Source organism: Pieris brassicae, chromosome 6, assembly GCF_905147105.1.
Source record: "Pieris brassicae chromosome 6, ilPieBrab1.1, whole genome shotgun sequence".
In the NCBI taxonomy this organism is placed as follows: Eukaryota; Metazoa; Arthropoda; class Insecta; order Lepidoptera; family Pieridae; genus Pieris; species Pieris brassicae.
The window spans coordinates 9,402,047-9,415,698 of NC_059670.1; the positions used below are offsets into that span (position 1 = coordinate 9,402,047).

The window sequence follows — 13,652 nt, forward strand, 5'->3', positions numbered from 1 at the left end:
TAGACAGACGGAAGACATTATTTATAAGCATTTTACTAGATAGATTTGACTAATTCTGACCGTTTTGTGTCAGGTGACTGACGTATACAAATCAAAAGTTTTAATTATGGATGTTTTTACTTCATGAAGCGAAATTATACAGAATAATACGATTTATCGTACTATTTATTTATCAAATAGCCGGTCTTACACCGACAGCTTTCAGGAATCAAAATAAAGTGTTCTTAAGGAAATTATTATATTTCAAAAAATTGCAACGTCATATATTTTCCCTACTCAGGTGATGAAGCTTCATAATTTACAGTCAAACAAACTATCCAACAGACCAAAAAACACACAACGAAATAATCTAGAATCGTATCTGAATATATCTTTATGACACAAAAGATCGTAATTAAAACCTATCAACATATCTAACGAGCTACGTGTCTGCCGTTTCGAGTTTTGGCACGAGCACTTGGTGTCAATAATTCGATTCGTACCCCAGAAACGTCAGCTATAAGTAGCTAAATTTATTACGACAGAATTAGTATAGGCCGCGTCCCTGAAGTGGAAAATTCGCTTTTAAACATCACCTGCATTAACGGCGAATTAAAACACGTCGTCCCCAATCAAATAATATTACAATAGTATGGAAATATAGTAATTCGGATCTAAAACATTCATCGTTCCATGTTAAATGTACGGAAATCTTGGTGCTGTGATTATATGTATGAACGAAGTTTTGCAAGCCTTTTTTAATTTGATTATTTCCACATTCAATCTTTACGGTATATATAATCGTAGAAAGTTATTGGATATATCGTTTGCGTTTAAGATGGGACTAGTGTTGATTACCTAAACTATATTTTTATTCCAGTCTAAGCATCCCGTCATACCATTTATCCCTCTTTTCATAAGAACGCTTTCGGCAAGGACGGGAACGGGCCAAAGCTCTGCGATGTCCAGATGGAGCATTCTGATTAACGAGTTAGGTCTGGATAACCACAGTCGCTCCCGTCGAGATTCTTGTCACATTAAATCTTGTATTTTTTCCATTATATACCAATGTTTCCGTGTGCCGAGCGTTGGCAAGCGTTTATAAATAATAACGAAATAAAAAAAAACGAAGTTTCTAAACCACTGTATGTATATTATGTTTTACTAGTTAAAATGACAAATGGTAAAAACATATCTACATAATCAATAAAACCACTCTTGTGAACTCAGCCAGATTATAAATAAATAGACCAGATGCTCACCTGATGTTAAGTGATGTCATCCTTTGGACACTTTCATGCCAGAGGGCTCGTGACTGCGTTGCCTTATAGGTACGCAGTTTTTGAACGACCCGACGACGACGACGAACAACGTTTTTTTGAAGTGGAATTGTTCCATTGATTACTTAATCTAATACTAAAAAAATACTGTTTAATGTGTGAAATTCGAAAAGGATTATAGTTTTTCCGGTTGGTTTGGTAGTAAATACTACTGCAACTGTGGTCTAACGAAAATGTCAATAACCAAAAGTAATAAACACTTACTTTCTTTTCCTCGCTCCTAAAATATTTAGACAGAGCCCTTGATATGTTAAATAATTATGCTGTTAACCGTGGATCGTGAGGTCGTTGGTTTAATAAACAAATAGCTTTAATTTGACGTAACTGCTGGTTACAATTCACAGTTTCCTTTTTTCTATTAAAATTTGTGGAATACAAAGCTATATTTAACTCAAAAACGTGTTTAAAAAGTAGTATATTGACATGGCATTTTAACTTTCCAGCACATGGTGGGAACGGGCATGGCGGCCCCGTTCCCTGCGGCGGCGGCGGCTGCGGCAGCTGCAGCACAGTTCGCGGCCAATGGGGATCTGGCTGGTGTGAAAGCGGATGCAGCCACACAGCCCTCCATAGTCAAAAGCGAGGGTCAGCCTCCAGCACCACTCCCACCAGGCAACTTTTCACCGCCCCCTCAGCAAACACACGTTACCCAGAACTCAACAGAAAGTCACAACACCAGTACAGTACGTTTCACAGTTGAATGAACTCTATTAATTTATTTCTGTACTCGCGATTATAATGGGTTACATGACATATTCAAAATAAATGTATGCCGCACAATGGCTCAGGTCACACTTGGCTTGTCCAATAGCATTTACCTCAGAAGACATGGCTTATATTCCCGGCAGAACGATATTCCTAAATTTTAAATTGAACCTTATTAATAAAACAATGTCTGCCCCATGCATTTTTTAAGTTAGTCTTTGCCGCGCACCACCACAATGTGGAACCAGCTGCCCAGATGTATTTCCGAACTAAGTCGACTTAGGGTCTTAAAGAAAAGAGCTTACCAATTCCTAAACAGCTGGTAACACACTTTTGAGCTCTCTGGCAATGTGAGCGTCTATAGGATCACATCAGATGGTCTTCTTGCCCGTTTGACACGTTATATAAAAAAACCGTGCCAAAGTTCACAGTACTACGTATATTAATATCAGATGAAATTCAGTGGCCTAAAGAAATACATTTTGATGATTTCAGCAAAGCGAAAATGAGTCGTCCGATGAAAAGCCAGTCAGTGTAGCAGCGGTCGTAGCACAGCAAGCTGCGGTGGCAGTAGCACAACAAGCGGCTGCAGCGCACGCGGCAGCAGCGGCTGTCAGCGCCGCGGTCGCTGCTAACGCCACTACAACCACTTCCTCCACCGAGAAGACCTTAGTCCCCGTCTCGCAAGCGTCACAACCGAAGCGTCTTCACGTGTCCAACATCCCGTTCCGATTCAGAGATCCGGACCTCAGAAACATGTTTGGGGTAATTCTTGTTCTTTGCACTGCATGTGTTTTTTTTAATTAATCTAGAAATTTTAAATGTATACTTTATATTCCAGCAATATGGCACAATACTTGATGTAGAAATTATCTTCAACGAACGCGGCTCAAAGGTAAGAACCTGTGATAATCAACGATACGTCGAGTGGCTCATTGCAATCCATTTCGTATGGATTCCAACGTAGCCGCTTTTTAAAAATAATTATATTGTTTCAAACTTCAGAACCAATATTTTTAATTGTTCATTACGAATATTAATTGGGATAAACTTATCAGATTCCATGGTTAGGAGGAAATGTGTCTATCTATTAGCCTCTGTGATTTATTTTCTTAAATAGTGTACAAATTGGTTCTGAAGTATATAGTTACAGGAATATGTTTTGACAATTGCAAATTTTCTATTTAAAATCCTTTAACTAACGTATTCCTGTAGCTTCAAATTGATTTTATTTGTAGTTATTGTTATCTTAAATTGTTCAATATATTTAATAACAATGACTATAATAACTACTGCCCAAACCAGTTTTTGAATAAAGCATTGTAATGATAAGCTATCCTCGCTTAGTCTTGAGGCAAATGGGCTAAACATTAATCTTAAATTATATCCTTCTCACAGCATTTCTGGTTTTAATGTTTGGTGCAGTATCTCTAATTGCATTGTAAATTGACATAATAATAATCATTTCTATAACTGCAATTTACATGATAAATATAATTTTAACGTCTCTTGGTTGCGACGGCGGTGAAATCCTTTTCATATGAAAATCCATCAAAGTATCCATGAAAACGATTTCACCAAAGTAGCTGATAACCGCAAATTGTATTTCTGATTATTGCGAGAAACTCAAAAAACAACTAAATGTCTTTTCGAATACGGTCCAAAGATTTGTGAAGTAATTATTTGACTGATAACGCTTTGTCGTGTTACCGCTTTTCTTGTGTCAGTTTGGTGACCGAACCCCCGATTTACTCTTTTGATAATAGCCCCCAGTTATTTCTCTTCAATGCCTCACATTGGATATGTAGAGAATGATGCATCGTCACTAAACAGCTGATATTCTAAATCATTCTGACGACAGCTCTATTATTCATCACTAATCGAACGTATCATCCAAACTGCACCGTTTTTTGTGTGTTTTCTTATGGAAATTTATTAAACATTAGTTCAACGTGTAGATGTATGTTTGTTTTCACTTCTACCGCGTGTAGTTTGGATGGTGAGGCATTCGGAATTGTATTTTAATACAGTGTCTAGAACGGTTATGTATTTCTGTCTATTTTGTTTAATTACTAGTTTTTCTCAGTCATGCGCTTTTCCTAACCGGGAACATAATTCATTAGTTTTGGGCATGTTTACTTCGCTGACTCTAAAATTTTTTGTCAATGAAGTATTAGAAGTAACTTTGGTGCATCACTTAGTCTAGCTTTGTCTCGATATTAGATTTTCTCGTGTGACGGGTTGTTTGTCGTCGCCGCTGTTCCGTTGCGCACCTCGGCTGAGGCAAATGTAGTCACGTCCTGAGCGCCCTCGCTTTAAAATACACGTTTCTTCCTTCCTTTAAATTCTCTTTCTCTCTGCCCAATTATTGATGTACAATTTGTTGCACCCAGAATGGTACTTTATAATAATAGAGCTGTCATGCTTTATAGGTGTAAGCGTTATGTACGCAACTTGCCACATTCACAACTCGTCTACTTTCCACTGTTTTGTGTACTATGCTAGCTGCTTTTTGTATCTATGGGTTGTCACCATGTTATGAAATTACAAGTTTTCTTAGCACGAATATAAATATTATATTTAAGTTCAAAGTTATCCTATAAAATACTGGCTTAAAATGTATACTGTCGCTTTTATAGTATTTTGTAAAATTATATATCATTAGAGAACTGAGCACTGTACAACTCCGCACTATATTTATAATGAGTTTAATGCGTGTACATAACATTACGAAATAAACTAAGTAAAGCAAAGGGTGATGTAATCCATAACAATGCGAATTGCATTCATAAAAGTATGTTTTGCTTAGCCAAACTAGTTTTCTTTAGTTTCCCGCATGAGCGACATTAGAACAAATTGCAGCTATCATTTCACATAATACGGAAAATTAAATTATCCCAAAGAATAATTTCTGAGCTATAAACGTTTCTCTCGAGGCCCAATTACTTAATGTATCAATGTAATGTAATCCGAACGCTTATGTGTACCCATTCAGCTAGATACTTACCGCTCAAACTATCAACGTAATCGAAAATATAACTTTAACAATTAATATAACTCGATAAACGAATATGCAACGCATATATTATGTTATTTTTTGTTGCACGTTGTTTTTTGAGCGACGCTGTTTTTAATGCATGTTTTGTCTGTCTTGCATGCAGGGATTCGGTTTTGTAACATTCGCAAATAGTGGTGATGCGGAGCGAGCACGAGAGCGTCTACACGGCACCGTGGTTGAGGGCAGAAAGATAGAGGTGTGCATGATTCAATGATTACCAATGTTTACCATCCGTAGCACTCGTAACTTAACATCCCACTCCTACCACGCCCACAGCCCACCGCAACCTGCGCTCGTCTGCTCTGTAGTTATGCCATGCTAGTGCATTTTAGCACTAAGTATGCCGCCGACTTGTCTAATCCGTAAACAAACCTTATTTATTTTGTCCCTTTACTCTCTAGACGGTCATTTAAAATGCCGATCGAATGAGAGTCACAGAGTGTAGAAAGAACGTCTCAATGTTGGCGAGGTAAGAATTACTGAATTACACTCTTTATCGCTACTTTATTTTCATCTACTTCCTTCTTCTGTTTCACTGTACTACGAGAGCTGTCCTTTGTGTTTTTTAATTAGTTCATCCATTGACTGCCATAGTACAACTTTGTGATACACTGTCATGTTTTAAGTAATTTGAAGTTAACGAGTTTATTTTTGATAAAGAATTTGTTTCCTGGGTTCGAATCCCAGTTGATTAAAAGACCTGATTTAGAATTTGCCTTTATTTAATCAGGCTTGTTTTTGTTTACATTTCTGTCACCCGCCGCGAATATATTTTTACATATTGTTTACTTCCCAAATCAGGTAAATAATGCCACCGCCCGAGTGCAGACAAAGAAACCTCCAGCAGTGCCAAACGGTAAGAACATAGTCAAACGATAATTATGATCTAAATTCCCACGATTATTGAGTAAAAATGTGTAATGCATCTTGGCAATTTTCAACCCCATTCAGACATACTGGCTAGAAATGGATCCTATCCCACTCTGGGTGAGAGTGCAGGCATTGTGCAATCGGTGTTGTCCTTTATGTGTCGAACTCTCTACGTGTTAGATCCTTTGTGGGAATGCTTAGATGAATGCTCATAGATACTCCTTCGACATTGGAGGTGGCCTTTAACGTCGATTTTCTTGACAGATAACATTCAGTCTTCGTATAAGAATTCCTATCGGCATGCTCTATTAGTGAAATATTCAAATCCTGAAACTGATGAATATCAGAATATGTCTCTGTTATGTAACATATCCATTAAGAGCAGCACTTACCTTTCTACGAAACAAGCTGAATTTTACGTTTTAAAGGTACTTTAATACGGGAAAGTTTGTCTTGTGGAGTTTTCTAATGTCATACAAACGATACATATCTTGGACACTCATGAAAAGCTAACTCCAATGTCACCTGCCTGATTTCTTATCGAAGAAAGCAATAGTCGGCTTGTTAGTTAACTGTAAAATAATTTTTATAACGCGACATTTATACGATAATTTCAGTGCACTATGTCACTTGTAGAGCATTCTAGAGACTTCTTTGTGTTAAGCGTGTGTGGATAATTCAATGTTTTTGTTCCAGTGTGTGTCCAGTGGCCGGAAGGTGAGAAACGATCATTATACAAACTATACTGAACGATGAAAGCTTCCGCGATTACATCTTTTATAACATTCATTCGAGCATGTACTTTTTACTTATATGTGGTGGGATAGTCTTACGTATTGCTCGATAAATTGTTGTCACATCGGCATCTGTCTTAACGGCCATGCTTATTTAGATCAGAAAGTAGGAATGTGTTAATCGATCGCACGGTGGTGAGCATTGAAATTATTTTCGTGATTGAAATCGTGTAATGTAGCCTGGCCTGAACACTGACGTCTATGACAATTTTTATAGTTCTAATCCATAGTCATAGACAATAGAAGGTGATGTGTTAGTTACGTGTGACTGTCATGTTCGATCCTGATCTATAGGTATGTAGGTCCCGTAAATCACAATCATTAGAACACCAGCATCTATTTGAGGATTGAGTGCGTGAGTTCATTTCGGCAACATAGTTGTCTTAAGGGGGGGGTGGCCTAGTTTATAAATACGCGGTTTATCTTTTGAGATGAATACCAAAAAGACCATGGAGTTGTTTAACTCCAGGGAGGTGTTACTGATAGAAGCGACGACAGAAAGAGCGGGTAAAGGAAGGTATAAGTGGGGCGGCCACCCCGAACTAGTTAGGTCAGTGTGTAGAGGCGCGGTGTGTGCGCAGGGCTGCGGGTTTCCGGCGTGACTTGGCCGTGGCTGGGCGCGGCGCCGGCCGCCACGCCCGCGCCGCCGCTCGTGCTGGCCCCGCGCGCCGCTCAGCGACGCAGGTAACCCACACCCCGCACAGCACGGCACGGCACCCGCATGACTCTATACCGTTTAGGAAGCGCGCGCTTTTCCCCCTCTCAAAAAGCGCTCGCTTTTCCCTGTAGTAGCCCTATGTGTGTTGCATGTAGCCCAGTCGGCGTTGCGCGGCGCGGTCGTCATGAGAGGTTCCCCTCGCCCGACAGCGCACGCGCAATCCTTCCAACCCATGCTGCCCCGCGCCGCTAGCGCCTACGCCTCGCCGTTGCACGCATATGCACAGTGAGTACTCACCCCGCACTTCACTTTCTTAACTCATCGATCCTTTAATGCTTACAACAATTCGAGTTACTTTTCATTAAATTATGTTAAATTCCCATCCTTTAACATCCTTTGACTGAATTGTAAACACAAAATTATATTATTTTAACTTGGAATTATTTTATTCCATGTTTTTTCTAAATTTATTATTTCTTTAACTTTTCGCAGACGAAACCATCATCTACACGTCCATACTCCAGCATATTATCCTTACCGATTATTTTAATCACGAGACCCTTTCATCTATTTTACTTTTACTTTCGGTATGAGTTTAACAACTAATGTCTCATTAACAGCATCGCTATCTGTTACTAAACTTTAACATGTAAAAAGTAGACGTTGCTTTGTTAGAGTAGCTTCGAAGTTCTTTAAGCATTTACATCCTTATATATTTCTTTTCCGCAGTATTTGTAGCAATAATAGTATGTATATAGAATCTTAGCTGTATGTTAGTAGGATAAATATAGCATTATGAGTACCTATACATATTGCTTTAGTTAAATGTATATTGAGTTAATAGATAATTGTATGGAAGCTAACACGATTTGTTTTATTCGCAGCGTGTATTATGACCCGTTCTTAGCTGCAGCAGCGACCGCAGACTCCAACTACAGATTACAGGTAATATTTCTTAATTTTATATGTATGGTTAAACTCTTGGTAATTTAATTATGTATTTATAAAGACGTTTCTTATAAGGGTACAACAAATGTCGGCACAGTAATCGAAATATCGTTTAGTTTAATGACGCCTCTGGCAGCGTCACTCAACTGCGTTGGATATGTTCTCCACCAAGACTTTCCAACTGTCTGTAAATAACATAGGATTTTTACACTTGAATAACTGTAAGCCTTAATATACAGACTAACACACACACATATTGCTTAACAAACGATGCGATCATAGCGCAACAATTGCACAATCAATAACTAATTCAGAAATACATCAAATCTTAAATCACGGCTGAAATATTGATATCCCATTGTAATAAAATAACCGTATCGGTTCGTGAAAATGGGTGTGTTGTTGCAGGCGGTGAAACCCGCAGTGGAGGTAATCCGGGCTCCGTCTAATTGTATTGCTTTCTGATTTGTGTCCACGCTAGTACAGTTTGATTGTGGATTGAGTGCTGGGATTTTGGTTGCTCCTTTGTCGAGACGATTCACCGTAACTGGTTGCACTGTGTTTGTGATAACAGAATCCGCGATCGCTTCTGTTCGTAGTGGGTGATTTAGTTCTAGTTCGAGCTGTTTTTATCTCAATGTACATCATGCGACGTGTAGAACATTGAGCCCACAAATTATCACCCTCATACCACTAACACTTAGTATATTCTGTGCAGTCGATACGGACAAGCATGATTTCATTTACGCCTTCTGTATAGTAACGGTGTGCAGAAATTCGAATTTGCATGTGTAATTAAATTTTTCATAGTCCATCATTTTGCTCGTTTTAGTTCGATGCGTTTATTGCTTTCCAGTTTTGTTTATCGAACAAAGACCTCATGGAAGTTATCACTTTGGTAAGATTCATCGACCTATTTAAATATTCATTAGTTATGTCTTATAAATGTGCCTTTGTGGGCTCATTGTTTTTGCCACAGGTTTATTAATTTTTTCATTATTTATGTACAAGGTTATTTATATTTAATTTAACAACGTAACTATTATGTACTATCGTGTTTGATTGGGCTGCCAATGGTGACAATTTTGATTCAGCATTCAAATTCCCAAGAAACATTGCCGCCTGTAAAATGTTACAGACTAGTTATATATTCCATCGTGTTTTAGTTAAATAAATTTGGAACATGAATTAACATTTACATCTATTTAGTTAGGTCAACCGAATTTGTTGTCATCCCACATCCATATATAATGAAAGTAAAAATAAATTTGCTATAATTTACAGGCGGCTGCGGCAGCCGCAGCAGCAGCTCCATTGTTAAAGTCGCCACTAACGAGTGCTCAGCACGCTGCAGCAGCAGCAGCGGCCGCTAACTATGGCGCAGCAGCTCGGGCAGCGGCCGCCGCCGCTGTTAGTGCAGCACCCGCACAGGCGGCACTCACTCCTCTTGCTGCCACGTAAGTGTTACTATGTATATTTCTGTAATTACATTATATTGAGTAAGTAAGTTTAGTGTATTTATTGCTCCTTCTAATTAATGTAAATTTCATTTATTGTAACTATTCCTTCTTATAATTAATGTATAATTAATTTAGTGTAACTATTGTTTCTTGTAATGAATGTAGAATTCATTTAGTGTAACTAATATTTCTTCTAAGGAATGTAAATTTCATTTATTGTAACTATTCCTACTTATAATTAATGTAGAATTCATTTAGAGTATTTATTCCTCCTTATAATGGATGTAAATTTCATTTATTGTAACTATTCCTTATTCTAATTAATAAAAGTAAACAAACTTATTTATATTAATATATCTCTTTACAGATATGGAAGGGAGTACGCAGACCCATATTTAGGGCATAGCATTGGGCCAGTTACAGGATATGGGGTAATTATTTTTTTACTAATCTGTGTAATTTCATATAAAATATCAAACTCATTTTCATTCGACATTTGAAAATTTTCTTCAATAAAAACGTGTGATTTTTTCCACAGACTGCAGTGTACAGAAGCGGGTACAACAGATTCGCGCCATACTAAGCCAGTGGAACAACTTAGCGATTTTATATCTCGAATATTCTTAGTACTTCGGTCATCTTTACGTAACATGACAATGAACTCTCTTTATACACGTACAAAATTATGATAGGGTAAGCAGTAGTACTGCGTATAGCTCGACGGGGCTAGAACTCATAAATACCAAAGTCATAAATTTCTCATTGAAATAGTTAATTATATTGTTAATATTTTTGAAAAAAGTGCGAGCATCGTTCGAGGAAACTGACGGATCAGCACGCGTTACATTTAAACGTATTGTTAGTTAGGTATTCCTAGCGTAGTTGTTACATATGGACAATAGTTTTACTTGTAAAAATATTTAGTGAGCTTTGCACTTGCATATCATAGAGAATTTGTAAATACCCACATTTTAAAAACATTTAATTTTACTTGGAACAAAATTTTAGCTTTCGAATCTGATTCAACTCCCTTTAGAATTACAATTTATTTTTGTACTCGTACAATACAATTCGTATTGTCCATGGTGAACATACCGGGCTTACGGTATCACTCTGGTGCGAACCAGTGCCATCATTCGGTTGTTATAGAATATACGAACAACTAGGTGCAGATTATACACAAATGTTTCCAGGACTGGCTTCCTTTTGGATGAGCGTTTCGAGCTAATAAGATTCCTTTCGCCCTTTACGTAGAAATTGTTCATTGATCGCTAGTTGTATTGCCTAGTGTAACAGTTGTAGGCAGTAATGCTTTAAATGTAGTTTTTAAGAAGAATTACTCTTTGGAGTTCTTACATATCATTGAGATTTCTCCTTGTAATTGCGGTTTGATTTTCTCGAGGACTTTACAATAACCTCCGTTTTAACTTTCGTACGGGTCCAACCGTTAGACTTCGTAATTAGATAACCTAGAATTGTAATGTATTTGTATGATTCGCTCAACGTTTATACCAAAGCACAAATGCCCATCGATTCATACGAATTTCGGAGCTTTTGCATGTTAATTTAATCCACAGTAGTTAATAATCTTTCGCTATATTTCCAAAAGCTTAGTTAAAATTCAATTTTTCCTTACATACGTTTACGTCGTTCGGTAGCGATTCCATGTATTTGCACAGATATTGAAAGATTCGTCTCGTTTGGTTGTTGTAAGTGATTAACATTTTGATGTAGTTTTTGAACTCAGTTCTCGCGGTTCAAGCGATCAAAGTTAACGGAGTCATCCTCCATATCCTTCTACGTTTTCTAAGAAGTTCTAGTCTTTGCGCACAATTATATAGACATAATGGTGCTCTTCTTGATTTCATGTGATAGCTAAGAGAACCGTATTTCGTTTCTGAGTTTGAATTCAATATAAGTTATTTTTAGAAGCTATTATTACGTAAGCCTTTTCGTGTCATATTTTCTTAATTATAATTTCACTCACCTTGTAGTGCCACGGGCTTTATGTTTTAGGTAATCGTAGGATACGTAGTCATGTTGCAGCTTTGAACAATATTTTTGTGCTTTATCGCTAAATACTCATGCGTGAATGTATTATATTAAGGGTCTAATTTAAGATTTATATGATTTTTATGCAAATTTTTACATCTAAGTACAGAACATAAGTACATGTGATTCAATCCTTGATCGCTTTCTAGTTGTTTAATTTCGGTATTTTTGTGGAGTCACAAAGAATTAATTAACGTTTTTATGAAGTATTTGGGATGGATTTTGATGCAGTTGACCGTTAAGATACTCACGACTCGTCCCGTTTACTCGAATGCTCTCTGTGTCGCTGATTTTTGTATTATATTTTTAAATCAATTTCGTCATAATATTTATGTAATCGTATTTGTTACATGGAGAAAAATCTGAATTTACACGACATATCTGACAAAATGGTTAGTGTGCTACGATAAGATTTTGAAAAAGAAATGTCAAAATCAATGTATTATATAATAATCGTTTAGGTAAGTGATAACTGTATTTTGTAACGGTTTCTTTCTCTAAAATGTTGAATTATCAATTTTCCATCGCGCTGTGCACCTCCGCTTTTCGTCTATTAGGCATTAATTGTTATTTCGTGCATAATACTATCATATCAGCGGTTCTGTTGCGTCGTGTCAGTCTGGCACTGCGCAACAGAATTGTAAATAATGTTATGGCTGCGCGGACGCCTAGTGTTGTGCATACAATTTGTACCGTCGGATTTATATTGTTGAAGTAGTGAGTTAATAAGTAACACTCGTTTGTCAATTGCACTCGTCGCTGTTTCATATTGCGCTGATTTCAGTCATCGGCCTATTCGGACACAGCGTCCGGCTCGTGACTGAATAATCAGCATTAGCGTAGATCAGATCGTAGCTGGGCTAACGCCTACGTCATTAAAGTCGTAGACGTGCCGCCACTTCATTTTAAATAAATGCACCAAGTTTTATTACGGCATGTCTATGAGTTTAGTTCATCGTTTATTGTAGGTGGCGCGTGATCTGTCCTTATTTCTGCATTGAAACGTACAGCAGTGTACTGCCCTATTTGTTGAGTTAACAAAGATCCGGCCAGCATTCACCCGTCTGACCTTGACCTGTACTGAAATCGGTAGCGTACATTGCGGCTACCGATAGCGATTCAAATCAATTTTCCTGAAAATGTAAGCCGATTTCGACCTGTTTTAATTATTTTTATCACAATACTCTTATTTTATGACGGCTGAAATGTTTTACGTTTTGGGAAATGGTTGAATATGCCGTAATTAGGACAGATTCCCGTCCGTTTTTGGCGCGCGCTTGTCGCAACGCATATTTGACCAGTATTTAGATATAACTACTATGCTCAATTTCCATGTCTGTATGTTTGTATAATGTTAAAAATTTAAAGTTTTAGAACTTGAATAAACTTGGTTAACCCGCGTTACATGTCTTCCGTTTGGCACTTTTCATACGATCATGCACTTTGGTACCGGCCGATGGACATAACGAGTCTAGTGCACAGCGAATATGCGATTTGTGATACGGATTTTCAGTGTGGCAATAGATGGCAGAGCTGATTTTCTTAAATGTATAGTTATATATTTTTTCCAAATGAAAAATCGAATGAAATGAACCATTTAAAGCCTTTGGCGTTGTGTACTCATTTACGTTATTAATAAATATTATAGTATGAATTGTGTTTTTCTTATACATTTCCTGACCGTTACGAAATATGTTTCTCGGCAAAGGTGAGGTTGATTGAATGAAACGGTGGCGTGGCGTGGTAAATCAGAATCGGCCACGCTCAAGAATTATTGAAATGCTTTTC

The 13,652-nt window shown here is 37.5% G+C and overlaps 1 protein-coding gene across 6 annotated transcripts in view; it reads left to right on the forward strand.

Annotated features, from left to right (window-relative positions):
• The window catches only part of LOC123711490 (RNA binding protein fox-1 homolog 3), a 50,011-nt gene extending 36,493 nt beyond the window's left edge, over positions 1-13,518 (forward strand). The window contains exons 3-14 of one of the 6 annotated variants that reach the window (XM_045664103.1): positions 1,763-2,002; positions 2,520-2,789; positions 2,866-2,919; positions 5,186-5,278; positions 5,884-5,938; positions 6,649-6,669; positions 7,328-7,430; positions 8,289-8,349; positions 8,761-8,781; positions 9,637-9,809; positions 10,180-10,243; positions 10,351-13,518. In XM_045664103.1, the coding sequence (XP_045520059.1) occupies positions 1,763-2,002; positions 2,520-2,789; positions 2,866-2,919; positions 5,186-5,278; positions 5,884-5,938; positions 6,649-6,669; positions 7,328-7,430; positions 8,289-8,349; positions 8,761-8,781; positions 9,637-9,809; positions 10,180-10,243; positions 10,351-10,395 (1,200 nt within the window). In that variant the 3' untranslated portion in view covers positions 10,396-13,518. Of the gene's footprint in view, positions 1-1,762; positions 2,003-2,519; positions 2,790-2,865; positions 2,920-5,185; positions 5,279-5,883; positions 5,939-6,648; positions 6,670-7,327; positions 7,431-7,559; positions 7,690-8,288; positions 8,350-8,760; positions 8,782-9,636; positions 9,810-10,179; positions 10,244-10,350 lie in introns of all 6 variants that reach the window. The other 5 variants (XM_045664100.1, XM_045664104.1, XM_045664101.1 and 2 more) reach the window with 5 other exon arrangements.
• The last annotated feature ends 134 nt before the right edge of the window (positions 13,519-13,652 follow it).